We start from the raw sequence: 20,495 nt of genomic DNA on the forward strand, positions 1-20,495 counted from the left end.
TGCGTAATGTTGCAAGGCAAATGAAATGGAACGAGCATTTGAGGGTTGCAGTAGAGAAGGAGAAAGGTCGACTTATTGGGAGATGTTTGGGAAAGTGTGGTTCATCTGCAACGGAGATCGCATATACAATCATGAGCCAGAACATTATGACCACCTACCTAATGGCCGGTATGTTCACCTTCGGCACCGATAACCGTGGCGAGACGTCGTGGAATGGAAGCAATGAAGCCTTGGTAGGTAGCTGAAGGGAGCTGGCACCACATCTGCACACACAATTCACCTAATTCCCGTCAATTCTGGGGAGAGGAGCAATGAACTCTGACGCTACGTTCAGTCACATGCCAGAAGTTTTCGATCGGGTCCAGTTACGGTGAGTTGGGTGCCAGCACATGGCTGGAACTCAACACTGCGTTCTTCGAAACACTCCATCACACTTCTGGCCTTGTAACATAGCATATTATCTTGTTGAAAAATACCACTGCCGTCGGGAAACACGATGGTTACGAAGGGGTGTATGTGGTCTGCAACCAGTGTATGGCCTCCTTGCTCGCCATGGTGCATTGCACGAGTTACATTGGACCCATGGGAGCCCACCTGAATGTTCCCCAGAGCATAATGGAGCCGCCGCAAGCTTGTCTCCACCCAGCTGCTCAGATCGAGAAGCTGTTTCCCTGGTTGGCGAGAAATTCGCGCCCCACCATAGGCGTCATGAAGAAGGTAATGTTAGTTCTGCCACAGTTCACTGCCTGTCCTGTCTTACCAGTCTGCCCAGACTACAACGTCCGACATCAGTAATGAGCGTTGGCCGCCCAACCCCACGATGTCTGGATTTAATTTCAACTTGGTTTCGCCACATGTTGAGGACACCGCAGAATTCCTCGACAACCTACAAGTTGTGCAGTTTCCGAAATGCTAGGCCGAACCTTCGGGCCAATACACTCTGCCCTCGGTAAAACTCAGGTAGATCTGGGGCATTTCCCATTCTACACATTAACAGCGCGCTCACTGATGCTACATGCACCGTGCGTCTGTCTGACAAGCAGTCATTCCTCTCCAGGTGAAGCTGCTATTGTCTGGAGGTGCTTATATCGATAATAGGTCGGTGGTCATAATGTGTTGGCTGATCAGGAAGAAGCCAATGCGAGCTTTTCTTGAGTACCCCTCGACTGTTTGGGATTCACACCATGGTGGATTAAACGACGACATCAAAGCAATTAAAAGAGGGGCTGTTGGATTTGTTAGCGGGAGCTTCGAACAACAGGCAAGTTTTACAGATATGTTTCGGGAACTCGATTGGGGGTCTTTGGAGGGAAGACTATGTCCTTTTCGAGGAAAACTATTGAGAAAATTTAGAGAATTACCATCTGAAGCTGACTGTAGAATGATTTTACTGCCGGCTACAAGAATTTTGCGTAAGCGCAACGACGATTAGATACGAGAAATTCTGGCTTATACGGACGAATATAGATAGTCTTTTTTCCCTCGTTCTGTTTGCGAATGGAACAGGGAAGGATGTGCCTTGTAGTGGTACAGGGAAGCCTCGGCCATGCACCGTACGGTGGTTTATGGAGTACGTAGGTACATGCAGAAGACCTGTCATACCAATGCAACGCAGAATTGTTGCAGTATTACCATCCAAGAGTGAAGCAACACGTTAGCAAGGAGGTAATCATATCGTTTTGGCTCGTTCTTTATGTATGAAAACAAACGAAAGAAGTTAGAAGTTACAGAGCGAAAAACTGGAAAAATGAGTTGATCTAATCAGCCAAGTGGATTAAGTTAAGACTGTATGTAATTAGCTTGGTTGTTGATTGATTGCTGCCGTAGAGTATCGAGCATTCATTTGTTGGAGTGTTATTTACATACGTGACTTATCTTAATTCTGCGAGAACTGCAATTGGTTTAATGTCAGTCTTGTCGTGAGGTGAGGTAGAATCTGCGTTCGACCATGACTCTACTACTAATTCTACTACAACTACTACTAATATTACACGTCTATGGCTATCTTCAGAGAATTGCTATCACCATTTTCCATTGAAAATAAAATAATTGTAACAATATTATAAATATACATATACGTAGATGTATGTTCGAAATGATCAGAAGTTTTGTTCAGACGAAGGATTAACCATGCTAGTCTTATATGATGGGCGTTCGTCATCTGTTGTTAGCAATATGCATTTCTTTCGCTTAAGATTGATATCTGCAATAAATTATAACGCCTGAATCACTTTTTACGGTTATATCGATACCTGTACACTGCCTAATAAAGGATAGGGGAAAAGGAAACAAAATGAAACTTCACGGATAGATAGGGTACGTGAAGTTAAAGTACAGATTACAAAATCATGTGAAACTTGCAAAGAACTTGGCCCCTTTCCCCGTTCCCCTCCCAATACTGAATTCCGTTGTATCTTCTCATGGGCATGTTGGCCCACAACTATTGCATCTGATCCCTGATATTTTCGGTAACAGTCCCACACACGTTCTATTGATTACAGATCTGGGGATTTACCTGACTATCATAGTGCCCCACCATCACACAGACAGTTCATAGAGACGTGTTCCATGTGTGGACGAGCATAAAGATATTGTCACACGGGAGATAACATATTGTGATGCAGGATGTATGTGATATACCGTTGCGCCCTCAGAATACCCCCAATCACTATATGCCGTGAGGCCGTTGTATAAGACAAGTCACCATACTATGATGCCAGGTGTACAATAGCTGTACCTCTCCAAAGCATTTGGTCACTGTCATATTCATGACAACCTTCCGGCGAGTCCAGACAGGCGATTCATCGCTGAACACAGTGTGCCGCCAATCATCAGCACTTCATGCTTCCCATTCGGTGTACCGCTCCAAACGTGTGTGGTGTTCTGCTAGTCTCCGACCAAGGGTGGTATCTGATCTAAAGTATATGTGATCTAAAGTATCCGGACACCCCCAAAAACATACGTTGTTCATATTAGGTGCACTGTGCTGCCACCTACTGTCAGATACTCCATATCAGTTGTCATTAGACATCGTGAGAGAGCAGAATGGGGTGCTACGCGGAACTCATTGACTTCGAACGTGGTCAGGTGACTGGGTGTCATTTGTGTCATATGTCTCTAAGCGAGATTTCCACAAACATCATTAGGTCCACTGTTTCCGATGTCATAGTGAAGTGGAAACATGAACAGACACGTACAGCACAAAAGTTTACAGACCGACCTCGTCTGTTGACGTACAGAGACCGCCGAGAGTTGAAGAGGGTCGTAATGTGTAATAGGCAGACATCTATCCAGACCATCACACAGGAGTTCCAAACTGCATAAGGATCCACTGCAAGTATTATGTCAGTTAGGCAGGAGGTTAGAAAACTTGGATTTCACGATCGAGCGGCTGCTCATAAGCCACACATCACGCCGGTAAATGCCAAACGACGACTCGCTTGGTGTAAGGAGGGTAAACATTGCTTGACTGTACAGTGGAAAAACGTTGTGTGCAGTGACGAGTCATGGTACACGAAATGTCGATCCGATGTAATGGTGTGCGTATGGTGAATGTCCGGTGAACTTTATCTGCCAGCGTGTGTAATGCCAACAGTAAAATTCGGAGGCAGCGATGTCGTGTGGTGGTGTTTGTCATAGAGGGGGCTTGCAGCCGTTGTTGTTTTGCGTAGTAGTATTACAGAACAGGCCTACACTGACGTGTTAGGCACTTTCTTGCTTCCCACTGTTGAAGAGCAATTTGGGGATGGCGATTGTATCTTTCAACACGATCCAGAACCTGTTCATAACGCACATCCATGGAATGGACTGTCCTGCACAGAGTCCTGACCTAAATTCTGTTGAATACCTTTTGCATGTTTTGGAACGCCTACTTCGTGCCAGGCCTCACCGACCGACATCGATACCTCTCCTCAGTGCAGCACTCCATAAAGAATAAACTGCCATTCCCCAAGAAACCTTCCAGCACCTGATTGAACGTGTGCCTGCGAGAGTGGAAGCTCTCATCAAGGCTAAGGGTAGGCTAAAACAATACTGAATTCGAGCATTACCGATGGAGGGCGCCACGCCCTTGTAGGTCATTTCCAGCCAGGTGCAGGGATACTTTTGATAACATAGTGTATGACACAGAAAACTGGGGGCCGTCTATTACCTGTTGAGCCAGTGGGTTTCTGGCGCCAGGCGACATCGATTCTTACTCCCATCTTTGGTCGTTGTCCCAGTGCCTTGTTCTCTTTGCGTCTTTGAGGCAGGCTGTATATGGTGGCGCGCGTGCACAAGTCGATGAGAGTGGGTCCGCTCATGAGCCGAGTCAGTCCGTGACGTGACGTGACGCGCTTTCGATAACGTCATTGTGGAGAGTTGGCGACACCGTGCCACGTGGCACGGCAGTATGCCGTGAGGACCAGTTGAGTTGGAGCAACGAAGAAGCATGGGCCGCTGTTGTTGTACTGACACGGCTGGCCAGTGGTGACCAGTATTTGCTAATACCTCGAGAGATAAGTGGATGGATGGAGTGTGAACTTCACACGAAGAAAAGGTTAATCGCCAAGCTTTTGTGGTGGGTTCCTCCTTCTATATATAGTGAATGTTATTGTGTACTTAAGGGCTGTTGACTGTTGCAGTTGCTCGTGCCAGTGGCCAGCAAAACATTCACTGCAGTGGTGGCGAGGAGAGTTATGTTCTGGAATGTCCATAAAACTATGTTACTAAAGTGACTAGAAATAGCACCTCACATTTGTAAATTTGGATTTGGTGCTCAGTGGCACGCTGAAGGTAGCTGGTTCATTTGAACGTCATTTCTAAATTTAGTTATAGATTTAGAATTTTCTGGTTTTACGAATTAATGGTAGTTTTTGTTTCTTAATAATTTCTTGTGTGTATGGAAGGCAAGTGGCCATGATAAATAAAGGTCACATTGTATTTTATGATCGGATAGAGGCCATATGTATTTTGGTCTGTGGCCATTGGAGCCGTGCTTATTGCAATAGCGACCTATTAAAGTGACATTAGTTTTCTATTGCCTATCTGAAGGTTAATTGTCACGTTAGGTACTGCACGTTTGATTTATGTGGTGTCAGTCATTCAGCAAAGACAAATTATCTTGTAAGGTGCACCATAAGTCATTGGGAGTGGACTGACACATCTTTTCACGTAGTGTCTAATTTTTTTTTTATCAAAGGAAAGCAAGCTCCTTAATTCTGTTTATTGGTTAACTTGTAATATGTTTAAGGTATTTCTTTTCTATAAATATATATATGTTGTCACAGGCACGTAAAGGGGCCATTGTCACAAGAATATATATATATATTCTTATGTTACTTGCATATACTACAGTGTGTCTGCTGCTCATGTTTTCCTGTTTTCAGAAACGTGTTTAGTGGCCAACACGAGCAAGACTTGCCTCGCGAGCTTGCAGTGTGACAGAAATCTCAGGATTTGAACTCAGGGCCGTCCGGACCCCGTTAACGCGCCATTTCTTTATTCCATTCAACGAGAGGCTTGTTTTAGGCAGAAGATTTCCTATTGCCCAAATCTGAGTATAAGTCACCCTTTCGATCGTGTGTTTGTGAACTCGTAATACACTCCTGGAAATTGAAATAAGAACACCGTGAATTCATTGTCCCAGGAAGGGGAAACTTTATTGACACATTCCTGGGGTCAGATACATCACATGATCACTCTGACAGAACCACAGGCAATAGACACAGGCAACAGAGCATGCACAATGTCGGCACTAGTACAGTGTATATCCACCTTTCGCAGCAATGCAGGATGCTATTATCCCATGGAGACGATCGTAGAGATGCTGGATGTAGTCCTGTGGAACGGCTTGCCATGCCATTTCCACCTGGCGCCTCAGTTGGACCAACGTTCGTGCTGGACCTGCAGACCGCGTGAGACGACGCTTCATCCAGTCCCAAACATGCTCAATGGGGGACAGATCCGGAGGTCTTGCTGGCCAGGGTAGTTGACTTACACCTTCTAGAGCACGTTGTGTGGCACAGGATACATGCGGAGGTGCATTGTCCTGTTGGAACAGCAAGTTCCCTTGCCGGTCTAGGAATGGTAGAACGATGGGTTCTATGACGGTTTGTATGTACCGTGCACTATTCAGTGTCCCCTCGACGATCACCAGAGGTGTACGGCCAGTGTAGGAGATCGCTCCCCACACCATGATGCCGGGTGTTGGCCCTGTGTGCCTCGGTCGTATGCAGTCCTGATTGTGGCGCTCACCTGCACGGCGCCAAACACGCATACGACCATCATTGGCACCAAGCCAGAAGCGACTTTCATCGCTGAAGACGACACGTCTCCATTCGTCCCTCCATTCACGCCTGTCGCGACACCACTGGAGGCGGGCTGCACGATGTTGGGGCGTGAGCGGAAGACGGCCTAACGGTGAGCGGGACCGTAGCCCAGCTTCATGGAGACGGTTGCGAATGGTCCTCGCCGATACCCCAGGAGCAACAGTGTCCCTAATTTGCTGGGAAGTGGCGATGCGGTCCCCTACGGCACTGCGTAGGATCCTACGGTCTTGGCGTGCATCCGTGCGTCGCTGCGGTCCGGTCCCAGGTCGACGGGCACGTGCACCTTCCGCCGACCACTGGCGACAACATCGATGTACTGTGGAGACCTCACGCCCCACGTGTTGAGCAATTCGGCGGTACGTCCACCCGGCCTCCCGCATGCCCACTATACGCCCTCGCTCAAAGTCCGTCAACTCCACATACGGTTCACGTCCACGATGTCGCGGCATGCTACCAGTGTTAAAGACTGTGATGGAGCTCCGTATGCCACAACAAACTGGCTGACACTGACGGCGGCGGTGCACAAATGCTGCGCAGCTAGTGCTATTCGACGGTCAACACCGCGGTTCCTGGTGTGTCCGCTGTGCCGTGCGTGTGATCATTGCTTGTACAGCCCTCTCGCAGTGTCCGGAGCAAGTATGGTGGGTCTGACACACCGGTGTCAATGTGTTCTTTTTTCCATTTCCAAGAGTGTAGATTAACGTTTGCTCAAGTCCATCACATGTTCATCAAATTGACGTTTTGGCATAAAGTCTAGAATCTTCCGAATGTTGCCTGTCGTAGAATGCTAAGTATAAGATAAACAATTAATAGTACTATTCAGGTCAGATAGCATCAAATTAATTTTGCCTTTTCAGTAAGTGTAAAATCGAGTGAGAAAGATGATAGCCGATATTGTAAACATTTGGTTATCTGTTGTCACAGGCACGTAAAGGGGCCGTTGTCACAAGTGTGACGGTTAATATTGTAAATACTAATTGTGGATAGGGCCTTGATATGCAAATGTTTGTTAATTGATTATAACTGCTGATGAATTCATGTGCATGTGTAATCAATAAAGAAGTGTTGCAACTACAAAATGGTTGTGTTACTGGTATACAAGGTTAGAGTGTGCAGTCGCCACACCACCTGTTCTAGAATGGAAAGTGCAGTTGTTGAGTGGTTACAGAGTGTTTGGTGCACGACACAGCAGTCCTCCTTTGTGGCTGTCAGAAATGGCCTACTGGAATCCTGACTAGTATGCCTGCCCTCACATTCACTTTCAGTCAAACAACGTGCCAGTGTCACATCAGAATGACCCAGAAATCTTGCTATTGGAGGATTCAATCATCTGGCAAAATGGAGACCCACAGGAGGCCAGGCCGCTTTAAAAGTCTGTCAGGTGCTGATAACGCTATCTCAAACGAGTACACACACCTCCCTGTCTTTCACAGTGATCACTCAACATCTGACATGGTTCACGCCCCTTAACTACACTACCAGGCGTGGTAATAACACTAAACAAGACTAATTCACTCTGGTGGCAGTTATAAGTGTCACGGAATTGCGGTTTCAGTCGTTGACGTACTCGCTGATTGTATGTAAGTGTAAGAAATTACTTTGACATTCGACCTTGTCTTCTGGTTCTTCATTGTTTATGTCATGCAGTGTAGCTGCACGCTTACACTCTTGGCATGACTCGACGAAAACTCAGTCTGACATACTTTCAGCCCCATATATCTGTAGCAGTTGTGTTGAATCTGACTAGCTGTGTTTCATTTGCGTTTGTGGCTTTTTCTGTACAGATTAAGTGCTCAGAACCTCTTAAGAGATATGTTTGAGAAAAAAATACGCTCTTTTTCGACAGTTTAAATTCGCAGGTAAACAACGACAATTTTTTGGAATTTGAACAATGCACTGTAATTTGTTCTCTATGAAATTCTCTTTGACTGGCCGCACCTAAATGTATGAAGTAGGAATTCCTACAATGAATCGCATGTTAATTCTTTTTTAATGGTTCAAATGGCTCTAAGCACTATGGGACGTAACATCTGAGGTGATTAGTCCCCTAGAACTTAGAACTACGTAAACCTAACTAACCTAAGGACATCACACACATCCATACCCGAGGCAGGCTTCCAACCTGTGACCGTAGCGGTCCCGCGTTTCCAGACTGAAGCGCCTAGAACAGCTCGGTCAAAGCGGCTTGCAATTCTTTTTTTAAATTTATTTTAATTGCATCATGTTCCTGCTATTAGACACATGTGTGAATTATCTGTATGAAAAGTCTTTCAGTATTATGTCGGTCAATTCGACCTTGCTTTGTTTAAAAATTTTTAGATCATTTATGCGATTGATGAAGAACCGCCCTGACTAAACGAGTAACTATGGAAGGATCTGCAGCAAAATATTTGCCATTAGTATTGGCAATTGCTGTTTCCTTGTAAAGGTGGCCACGGAAACCTTCGCAGAGCATATTACAAAACCAATCGAACACTTGAAGTACATCTACATCTACATCTACATCCGTACTCCGCAAGCCACCTGACGGTGTGTGGCGGAGGGTACCCTGAGTACCTCTATCGGTTCTCCCTTCTATTCCAGTCTCGTATTGTACGTGGAAAGAAGGATTGTCGGTATGCTTCTGTGTGGGCTCTAATCTCTCTGATTTTATCCTCATGGTCTCTTCGCGAGATATACGTAGGAGGGAGCAATATACTGCTTGACTCTTCGGTGAAGGTATGTTCTCGAAACTTTAACAAAAGCCCGTACCGAGCTACTGAGCGTCTCTCCTGCAGAGTCTTCCACTGGAGTTTATCTATCATCTCCGTAACGCTTTCGCAATTGCTAAATGATCCTGTAACGAAGCGCGCTGCTCTCCGTTGGATCTTCTCTATCTCTTCTATCAGCCCTACCTGGTGCGGATCCCACACTGCTGAGCAGTATTCAAGCATTGGGCGAACAAGCGTACTGTAACCTACAGCACAATTGGCTAAAAACGGGAACAGAAAACTTTTAGACCTATTTCGGAGCAAGAGCTTTTGCACTTTAAAGAAACTGTTTATTTTTCGTGCCGAGAGGATAAATGAACTTAGATTTGTATACGAATAAGAATACTGAGAAAGTCAATCGTAGCTCATCGCATTCGTTATTTGAATGATAGCCTTGAATAGACTGGTCGAACAGCAGTGCTGAGGTGCCTTATCTAGTCAAATCTGTGGACTAACGACTCACGTAATTATAATCATAAAAGATACACAAATGATTTAGGATGAGTCGAGAGGGAAAAAGTAGCTCCGCTAACGGTTTAAGCTCAATACTTAAATTCTGCAGAGTTTTCCGAAACCATCTCCTACGTACAACTTGATTTATGTTTTATCGATGTTTCACTTATATCGTCACACTTAACACGCTTGCGTACAGTCGTCCAGTAACACGGGACGGTGCTCGGTATGTAGCCACATACAAATCGGACGCACCATCAACGAGGACCGGAATTAAGACCATCTGTGTTTTGTCCGTAGTGCAATGAATTTGCGATAATTTCGCAGGAAGGTAACTGCTGCGGCCCTCCCCCTTTCGGCATTGCCAGTCAGAGTGTTAGGGAGGGTCAGATGCGAAGGCCGCGGGAGAGATCGCCAGGCGTGGCAGACGCGGCGAACCAGATTCCCCTGGTTGCGTCACCGGTGCTCGCTCCACCAGCCAGGGATGTCCTTAGCGCCACCACTGGGGATGGAGGGGGCAGCGGGCCACTATAAAGGGACCGGGTGGCCACCACTTGGCCAGTCGTCCAGAAGCCTCTCTAACAACACAGGCATGGCTCTCCAGGTAAGGTGGCCAGCGGCATGGCCTGGAAACCTCAAGACTGCTGCAACAAAATTGGCATTATGTGTGTAGAACATACCTACAGGAACCCTTCATCCAAAGAAAATGCCCAGTAATTCGTTTTACCTTTTAATATTTTTGATTGTTCTGAATGTAGTAATTATGAACAGACCCTGTGAGACTCTATGTCTCCATTGGACCTTTCTTACTTCTAACCTTATTGCTTATTACTTCTTTACTATTTTCGTTTCGTCTGTTAGTCACAGGCTCGGTTGCGTCTAACATTGTTACTTCTGTAAATTTCTCTGGCTTCAGTTCTTTCATTTTATATGGCATCTCATCATATTAACAACTGTCACTGAAGACCTTTTCACAAAAGTTCTTACAATGCATGCGTCTCCTTGACCAGCATCAGTGAGTACAATTTCTAAAGAGAAGACCGTGCTTGCTTTTCACGCCACAAATTTTCATTAGAGTTATTTACTTCATTGCCATCCACATAGGTCACAGTCGGTCTTCCTCAGAAAGCTTTTCTCTCGTTCGCTTGCGTTTAGCCGCGTGGTCTGTGTTATGTGCACAACTTTTACGCTTTTTCTTCTTTATGTGTTGCGACATCATTGCAACGAGAAGATAGTGATCAGGAAAATGTTGATTTTTGGTTCCCTTTAACGTATGTTTGTATTGAAGCCCCGGGCTTAAAGAAAATTGAAATCAGCTATTATTTTTCTTGTCTCTTCTATTATGAGTCAAATAGTCTTCTTGTCCGTGAGCTTTCGCTCTTATTGTGATTACCTGTAGCTATTTCAGAACTTCCTGAAGTGGAGTTAATTACCGTTAGCACCAAACTGCTTTATCCACTCCTCATTTTACGATAGTTTTCTTACCTGATCTTTGATTAGTGTCATTACAAACTTGTACCCACGGAAAATAGTTTTTGCCTGATTCTGGTCAAGATTAGAGAAATGTTTGATTTTAACATCCACATTTGTAACTAAGTATTCAGCGAGAAAGTACTATGCAATGGACTTCACTTCGATTCCTGATACTGCCAAGAATTTTTCCTTGGCGATAGCACTTAACTGAGAAACACTCAGCATCGACAGGATAATTCAAAGAGCTACTGTAAGAAATAATAGCGTTTCCCAATATGTCTCTCCACACAGACGTAGAATGGTGGATCTAACAAAGAATGCCACAGTAGTCGGTAGTCAATGTGTGGCATGTAGGACTTGATCGCAGAGTTGCAGAAGCTCTTTTTCATATAAGAGAAAATTTTTTCTTTTTCTATATATGACGTAAATGGATTATATGTGTTCATAACCTGCATTACTAATCAACTGCTTATTGAACACTTAAAAAAATATTTCCCGAGAATGCAATTCCAGTGGCCAAGCCAACCCATCATCTAACTTGAAAACAGTTTTGGACTGCGTACATTTCAAGATTTCAGAGATCTCAAAGCTAAGCATTTATTAATGGTATAACAGTTTGTGTAGCACGAAGTTAAATATAATTTATGTTTCAAAGTTTGTAAAATTTCCATTCGCAGAAGTTGATTGTACGAGTTTCCAAGGAAGTTGATTTTTTTTAACATCTTAACATAATATCGAGAATGAAAGCTGATTTTTTTATTTTTGGCCGACAATTTCTCGAAAAAAAACTTGTTCTAGGATCAGTTCGTAAAGCTAATTCCGAAAATTACTTTTATTTTCTTGTAAGAAGTCAAGATTTTCGCAAAATAAGGTCTCGTATTTTAAAGACTGAAGGACAAAATATTAAATAAAATTTCAATCCACATCTATATTTTTACAAACATTGTTTTATTTTAGGTATATACTAAGGCATATTTTAGGCAGTACTACAAACAGCTGTCTTATCAACGTTACGATGAGTAGTCTGATACATTTAATTTTCGACCTTTCTCTTTTTTGATTTCTTCACAGAACCTTTATCTTTATTGCAGTTCTTCAGCATACAACAATAGTCGGCCATCACACTTTAATTCCATCTTCCTTGGGACGTCTTCTCCCTCCCCTTAGTGTACTGGTGGCAGCATTCACTATAATGTCCAAGATTTTCCAGCAAGTGATCAGAATACTAGGTATAGGAAGTTAACTTTTGCAGTCATGTTACAACTCAACTTCTTGAAATTTTCCAACATAGCTTCAACAGTTTCACAGTAATTTTTACGTTTTTTATTCAGTACAAAGATTTCAGTAATATACTTGAAGGTGGTCAATGCTTTTTCTTCTTTAACATTCATTGTATTTTCAAATACGTAACCATTCATCAGTTTGTGAATTGGAGGTCCAACAAAAACTCCCGCTTCAGACTAGGTCAACATATGTTTAAAGTAGACCCCATCTTGTGGTAGAAGCCTTGAAAAATGCTTCACCACTGCCAATTAGATATGTGGTGGTAGCAATACTTTCTATAGTTTACAAGCGGCTCGCATAAGAAGTCCTTACTCTTATGCACAAAATAACTCCATTTTGGCCAAATCTTTACGTGTCAATGTTTTCACTTTGTCGAGTTACCTCACACATACAGCGAGCAGGGCATTTTGATGTTCTCATTTTCATGTTCGTTCCATTATAGCACATGTACATGATAGAAGGAAACTAAGAACAGTTTAGGATCCAGGGTAAATGGTTAGTTAAAAACTCGTGTTTATTTTAAGCTGACTGATGAACAGACTGGTATTGTCTCTGAACTCGTCGCTCTGAAGGATTGCTGTGCGTGTTGCAGGTGCTGCTGTGCGCATGCGCGCTGCTGGGAGCGGCTAGCGCCGGCTACCTGGGCGCGCCCGCCGTCTCTTACTCGGCGGCTCCAGCGCTGCGGGGATCGGCTCTGGGTCTGGGACTCGCAGGTACGGCTGTCCCACTATTCGCTTCAAAGACGTCACTTTCCATCGCTGTAATACTAGGCATACCTATGAAAGGCTCCGTTTTGTCGAAAAACACAAAATCATAATATCCTGGAAACCACTGGACCATGAAAAGTACATTAGTTCACAACTGAATGTAGCAGCAATAAAGACTGCATTGTGAAATGAGACGTACGCGGTCAGGTAAGAGTGAAATTTATTCCCTAGTTTTACACTCAGCAGTAAAGTTTTGACGTAAAGTTCAGCTTTGAAAACTGACCTAACTCTCTGTTGATCTGTAGCACAATATAGGATGATAAACCTTTTTCTTTACTATAGTGTCAATGAAGTGGTTTACAAATCTCTCCATCCAGTATCACATGTTTATCATGAATAGGGGAAACTTGTGAAGTCTAGCACATCATGTCAACACTCACAGGTAATGCCATGAAAAAATATGGAATAGAAAACACCGGAAAACACTTCTAAGGTCTTGTCACCATTTCGACTCTTATTACTGCCGTTAAAATATCTGTTATTACTTGTACCTCTTTACCTGTCATGTCAGGTCTGGTTGTGTAGTAATTAAGCACATTCCAGGGGGCCAAAAGGTTGTGGGATCAAATGCTAGTCAGATCACATGTCAGTGATGTAAAGATTCACCAGTGGCTTGTTTTCCACATTAAACCAAAGATTTCCTTTCTCTCTAAGGAATACTGGGTTGGGTTACTGCCACATATGTCGTAAGACTGGCATCTAATTGAAAGATACTTCCTGGGGTGTCGAGCCCCATAAAACTATTATTTAATTTGTGGTACCTTTTTTAAAAGACTGACACACACCAGGAAATTCTAATAATATTTGATACACTTCCCACAGGTGCTCCAGTTGGAGCTGCTGCTACCACTGCTGCAGCTGCGGCAGCTGCAGCTGCTGCTGCTAGACTGGCTGCTGCCAGGCTACCAGCTGCTGGTCTGCCGGCCTATGCCGGAGTCGCCCCTGTGTATGCTGGTGTAGCTCCAGGCTATGCTGGAGTCGCCCCTGGCTATACTGGTCTGGCCGCTGCACGCTACGCCGGTCTGGGCCGCCTGGCCGGTGGGCTGCCCGCCGAGCTGGCTGACCCGTACTACGACCCCAACCCGCAGTACAGCTTCAGCTACAGCGTCAGCGACGCCCTGACCGGCGACGCCAAGCAGCAGCGGGAGAGCCGCAGCGGCGACGTGGTGGAGGGCAGCTACAGCCTGGTCGAGCCCGACGGCAGCGTCCGCACTGTGGACTACACGGCCGCGCCCGGTGTCGGGTTCAACGCAGTGGTCTCCAAGAGCGCCGCCCCTGCCGGATCGCCTGCTGCAGCCGCTGCAGCCACTGCGGCCGCCGCTGCCGCCGCCTCCGCTCGAGCTGCTCTCTCTGGTAAGTTCCAACCTTAGCATTTGACTCCAATCAAAATACGTGTCAGTGGCTGCACTGCAAGAACAGGGAAATAGTAACGTCGAGATCATCAGAGACAGCATGTAGTTTCGTTGAGCCTTAGAATTTTTGTAATATCCTATAATAGTGCAAGAAAACACAATATCGAAGTCATATTTCTTAGATAATGGCTGTTGACAGTTGGAGCAATAGCGATCCATATCTTTCCAAGCAACTTTTCAGCAGGCCATGATATGTCGTTATGTGATATCAGCATTCTGTCACTCTTGAGTCGTGTGCTTGCTGACATGACTTATTACTTCCAGCAGGTGCAGTACCAGGCGTGGCGGGCTACCCACTGTCCCCAGCAGCTGCTGCTGGAGTGTATGGTGCACCCCTCAAGACTGCTCATGCTGTTCTCTCCACACCACACGCCAAGGTCCACTACTGATTATCCCACCGGCTAAATCCCTCTGTAAATACGACTGACACTCATGTACAATGAAAGTTTCACAAAAATATGAATAAATGTGTTTATACTGTTTCAGATACTGTTTTTGCCTCATATGGTCTATTACTAAGCAGAGAATAGTATTAAATTTAATGTCGTTTTCTGTGCTTGCTTCGTTACCCGCGAAAGATTTGAAAAAGATTTAAAAGTGTTCTTGCAATATGGAACACGTTATTCACTTTGATTTGAGTATCTTCAGTTTCTTCTATTGTTCAATAATGGTACAGAGAAGAAAAATACAGTGATCAAAATTCTTAAGCCATATGTTACATTCAGAATCTAATAAACATGGAACTAACATTTATCTTTGCCAAAGAACTCGAAATGACATGAATACCATTTGCATACATATCTGATCAAAGTTTCTTGCAAATGCACTATTTTTAAAAAAACTGATTTGCCTTTTTTCTAAAAAAGTACTCTTTGTATATCACCATCTAAAACCTACGTCATTAGTTTCCAAGCAAGGTTAACCCAGTAGTCAACAGATAAACCTCACATTCGGGAGGACCGCCTTAATTTGCGATGACATCAGCCCAACCCAGTTTAATTTTTACAGTCTTACCTCGAATTAACTAACTGAATATCTCAGTAGATCAGTCGATTAGTTTTATATTCTATACTACAGAGACTTGCACTCAGACAGTTGTTCCTTCAAGAGAACCAGTTAACAAGAAACTAAACCATTCCCCTCTACTCCTGCGGGTCGCTCATTTAACTCAAAATACACATATATCCTTCAAATCAGTGTGTCAGGCTTATTAATTTTATCTGTACCATTTTATCTCATATATCTTTCTTAAGTGTAACCTATGGCAGTAATTAGTCAACGAACAACTCATCGTTTTCACTCCTGTTGTTTAAAATACGTCATTTCATCACAAATTAATATTGCCAACAACTTAGAAAGCGCTGTTAGTACAACATGGTCAGTGAATGGCTTCTGCTCTTGTTTCGAGACACATTTTCAAAAGTTCAGTTAACTAGGTATCTCTATAGCACCAGTCATCACTGTAGCTCCAAAACTGTAACAGGATTATTGTTTTGGCTGTATATCTCCGAGAAATGTTAGTCGTTAAATCAAAATCGAAGCGCATTCGCCTCCTCTTTCTCATAGCAATAGTATTTACAGGGAACCCCATGCTGCAATTACTAATAAGGTAATATTAAAGACTGTTTGTCACTCTGTTTCTCCAATGGTAAAACTTTGTATTCCACAAATGATTGCAAAGCACAGCCCATAAACATCATCATGCATGTGTTATATAATCTGTGGCGTAATGTACAATATACATGTAACTTCATGTGTATTAAAGTATATAAATACTCAAATAACACAGGCTTTGAAACTTTAAGTCCATGGCGACTTGTGGATAGAGTGCGTTACCCTACTCTCTGGCGCGGAAACTGATTGTTTTCCTGTACTACATTTAGTTCCACTACACCTTCGGCATGTAACAGATAATGAAATGTGGCTCTCCTTGCTACCTGAGACAGATATCAAGATTTCGTCCACTTGAGAAAGTGAGCAGCATAGGCATACGAACTTGTCACGCCACCTGGCCCTGGTAACATCTATATGATTGTTTCAATCCACGGTGGCTGCAACAGGATAAATTTTACTCGAACAGCGACACAACGTTGTGGGAGTAATACACTGATCGTGTTTTGTTTATGAAAGAATTCACTGTCTGGATAAGTGACCGTAAGTCGCAACATATGCTTCAAAGGAAAACTACTCAGTATTCATTTTCTTGCTTCCAAGGATCAGCGAGCACTCAACTGCAGAGTGAAAATGTATTCTGCGTAGTAATCATTCTTGATTTTTAACTATGCTCTGCCAGCTTGTTTCTCAGTTATTTCCTTCTACTCATGGGATTTTCACGGCCTATGCAGCCGTTAGGTCAGCATTCAAAGTGTGAAAAATTGGTTTGTAAAATTTTCCAACATTAAAATCACAGCATCATTGACATACGTGTGTTTCCAGAATGAGATTTTCACTCTGCAGCGAAGTGTGCGCTGATATGAAACTTCCTGGCAGATTAAAACTGTGTGCCCGACCGAGACTCGAACTCGGGACCTTTGCCTTTCGCGGGCAAGTGCTCTACCAACTGAGCTACCGAAGCACGACTCACGCCCGCTACTCACAGCTTTACTTCTGCCAGTATCCGTCTCCTACCTTCCAAACTTTACAGAAGCTCTTCTGCAAAACATACAGAACTAGCACTCCTGAAAGAAAGGATACTGTGGAGACATGGCTTAGCCACAGCCTGGGGGATGTTTCCAGAATGAGATTTTCACTCTGCAGCGGAGTGTGCGCTGATATGAAACTTCCTGGCAGATTAAAACTGTGTGCCCGACCGAGACTCGAACTCGGGACCTTTGCCTTTCGCGGGCAAGTGCTCTACCAACTGAGCTACCGAAGCACGACTCACGCCCAGTACTCACAGCTTTACTTCTGCCAGTATCCCTCTCCTACCTTCCAAACTTTACAGAAGCTCTTCTGCGAAACATGCAGAACTAGCACTCCTGAAAGAAAGGATACTGTGGAGACATGGCTTAGCCACAGCCTGGGGGATGTTTCCAGAATGAGATTTTCACTCTGCAGCGGAGTGTGCGCTGATATGAAACTTCCTGGCAGATTAAAACTGTGTGCCCGACCGAGACTCGAACTCGGGACCTTTGCCTTTCGCGGGCAAGTGCTCTACCAACTGAGCTACCGAAGCACGACTCACGCCCGGTACTCACAGCTTTACTTCTGCCAGTATCCGTCTCCTACCTTCCAAACTTTACAGAAGCTCTTCTGCGAAAAATGCAGAACTAGCACTCCTGAAAGAAAGGATACTGTGGAGACATGGCTTAGCCCCAGGCTGAGTTCGAGTCTCGGTCGGGCACACAGTTTTAATCTGCCAGGAAGTTTCATATCAGCGCACACTCCGCTGCAGAGTGAAAATCTCATTCTGGAAACATCCCCCAGGCTGTGGCTAAGCCATGTCTCCACAGTATCCTTTCTTTCAGGAGTGCTAGTTCTGCAATCTGTTACTTTATTTTTACACGATGACTTTCCGTCTATTACTACGAACTGTAAACTTTATGACAGGAAATCACGAACCCAGTCGCACAACTAAGGCTATATTCCATAGGCACTCAGTTTGGTTAGAAGATGCTTGTGAAGAACGGTGTCGAAAGCCTTCTGGAAATCTGAAAATATGTAATCAATTTGATATCCCCTGTCGATAGCACTCATTACTTCATGAGTGTAAAGAGCTAGTTGTGTTTCGAAAGAACGATATTTTCTTAATCCGTGCTATGTATGAAAAAATCGATTTCTTCGAGGTACTTTATAATTTCTAATACAGTATGTGTTCCAAAACCCTACTGCAAATCGACGTTAATGATATGGCCCTGCTTCCCTTTTTGGGAATTGGTGCGACTTGAGCAAGTGGTTGTATATAATTGCTAAATATGGAGCTACTGTATCAGCATACTCTGAGAGAAACCTGACTGGTATACAGTCTGGACCGGTGACTTGAGCTGCTTTGTTACACAGACGATAACTAATTTTATGTTTCTCATCATGACGGTTGTTCTTGATCGGAATTCAAGAAAATTTGCTTCGTCTTCTTTGGTGAAGTTTTGTTTTATTATATTATAATGAACTTCCTCATCCTGGAACGTTAGAAAAATGCTTCTGTGAGTTCTAAGGGGTCCTCAACTGAAGATGAAAAAACTTCTCAAATTCTGTAAATGTGTGTTTATTGATCCAGAAACCAGGGAACTGTTCCTTTCTAAATGCATAGTTGTTTGTGCGGTAAACTATCGTATGGGATCTCCTGTGCCAAGGCGAGTGAAGAGTCAAGGATGCAGTCTCGATAGGAACACTGTTTATTGTATTATGCCCGCTATATAGTACTTTAACGGTTGCGGCCCACGAGTTCGTATGTGCTGACCCAGTTTTGTAAACTAACGCATCGTAACACCTCCAGCTGATGTAGTGGCGGCTGTTAGAAATTTCCGAGGTGAACTAAGACCCTCGGCGACTGGCTGAGGTTTCACACCTAACTACATCAATGTAAAGATTAGAAATAATTCGTCTAGTACTAAAAAAACGAGAGAAACAGCTGAGTAAGTTTGGCTAAAATACGAAATCAAAGCTCTACACTCGAAAAAACAAACTTTATCTCGATAACATGTACAACTTGCAAATAACATTGCCATTCCTGCTAATTTTTCTGGTCTGGTCAAAAATGTCGAATGTTACACAGACACTGACTTGAAAGAAATTGAAGAGAAACATAAGAAAAAGATAACACAGCTCATGAGACAACAAAAACAAGAAAGAAACATAAACAAAAAGAACCAAGACACACACACCAATTTTATCCACGTTTGATGAATCTCACAGACACACAATTAAACAATGAAGAAAAAGAGCTCTTAAAACAAAGGTCTGAAATACAATGTGAATAAGAAAGTAGATGAAGAATACATAGAAAACCTCATAAAAAAATCAGAAGCCAATCTAAAGCGAGAGGAAAAAAGTGAAAACAGCAATGTAAACACTGGCCTAACAAGCGAATTCGTAAAAAAAGAAACACATAAAATTATTACAGATACAAAAAAGCAGACTGACAAAAACAGTAAAAATACAGAAACCTAATCACTCAGAATAATCATAAAGAAACTCCAAAATGAAAACATCATTATTACTAAAGCAGAAAAAAGAAATACAGTAGTTCTTATGCCTAAACAGCGATACATGGGCAAAGCACAGTTTATTTCACAAAATAATATTAAAAAATTGAAATCAGACCCAACAAACAGATTGCAAGCCGAGGTAAAGAATATATTTAAAATATAGACTACACCCTAGATGACACAGAAAAAGGTAAATTAATACAGAAAAACCCTACAGCACCCACCCTCTGATGCCAACCAAAAATTCATAAACCAAACATCCCAGTAAGATGCATTGTAAACTTCAAAAAAGATTCCACTTATAAACACATATTGAAATTACTAACAGAAACTTATAAAATAGAAGATGACAGAACTATAAGGAATACGTCACAGTTAATACAACTTGTAAAATATTTAAAAATCCCAGACACAGCTACTCTACTCTCTTTGGAAGTAGAAAACATATACTCTAACATTCCAATAGCAGAAACAATAAATGTTATAGAACAACACCTGAAGGACAACAGCCAGATATCAGATGACACATCAAAGAAATACACAAGTTGCTGGAACTGATAACTGAACAGAACTACTTTCATTTCAATAATAAATACTATTTACAGGAAAATGGGTTGCCAATGCGATCCCCAGTATCAGGTGCCCTAGCAAAAATTTTCATAAACTATGTTGAAAACTTAATTTTCTAAAATGTTATCAAAAAGAATTACAACATACTTTATTGGGTCAGATACATGGGTGACATCTTTTGTTTAACAGATGAACCTTAGGCAAAAATTGACCAGTTGCATACAGATACATATAAACACAATACACAGAAAGATAAAATTTACAATGGAAAAAGATCAGAACAACTAAATAAACTTTTTTAGATATAACCATTAAAAAAGAAAACAATCAG

At 43.1% G+C, this 20,495-nt stretch overlaps 1 protein-coding gene across 3 annotated transcripts in view; it reads left to right on the forward strand.

Annotated features, from left to right (window-relative positions):
• LOC126362967 (cuticle protein 21-like) overlaps positions 1 to 14,932 on the forward strand; it is a 54,611-nt gene extending 39,679 nt beyond the window's left edge. Inside the window, exons 1-4 of one of the 3 annotated variants that reach the window (XM_050007927.1) lie at positions 10,086 to 10,115; positions 12,861 to 12,981; positions 13,858 to 14,388; positions 14,712 to 14,932. In XM_050007927.1, the coding sequence (XP_049863884.1) occupies positions 10,104 to 10,115; positions 12,861 to 12,981; positions 13,858 to 14,388; positions 14,712 to 14,836 (789 nt within the window). In that variant the 5' untranslated portion in view covers positions 10,086 to 10,103 and the 3' untranslated portion in view covers positions 14,837 to 14,932. Of the gene's footprint in view, positions 1 to 10,085; positions 10,116 to 12,860; positions 12,982 to 13,857; positions 14,389 to 14,711 lie in introns of those variants that run through there. The other 2 variants (XM_050007931.1, XM_050007928.1) reach the window with 2 other exon arrangements.
• The last annotated feature ends 5,563 nt before the right edge of the window (positions 14,933 to 20,495 follow it).

Source organism: Schistocerca gregaria, chromosome 1 (assembly GCF_023897955.1).
Source record: "Schistocerca gregaria isolate iqSchGreg1 chromosome 1, iqSchGreg1.2, whole genome shotgun sequence".
Taxonomy (NCBI): domain Eukaryota; kingdom Metazoa; phylum Arthropoda; class Insecta; order Orthoptera; family Acrididae; genus Schistocerca; species Schistocerca gregaria.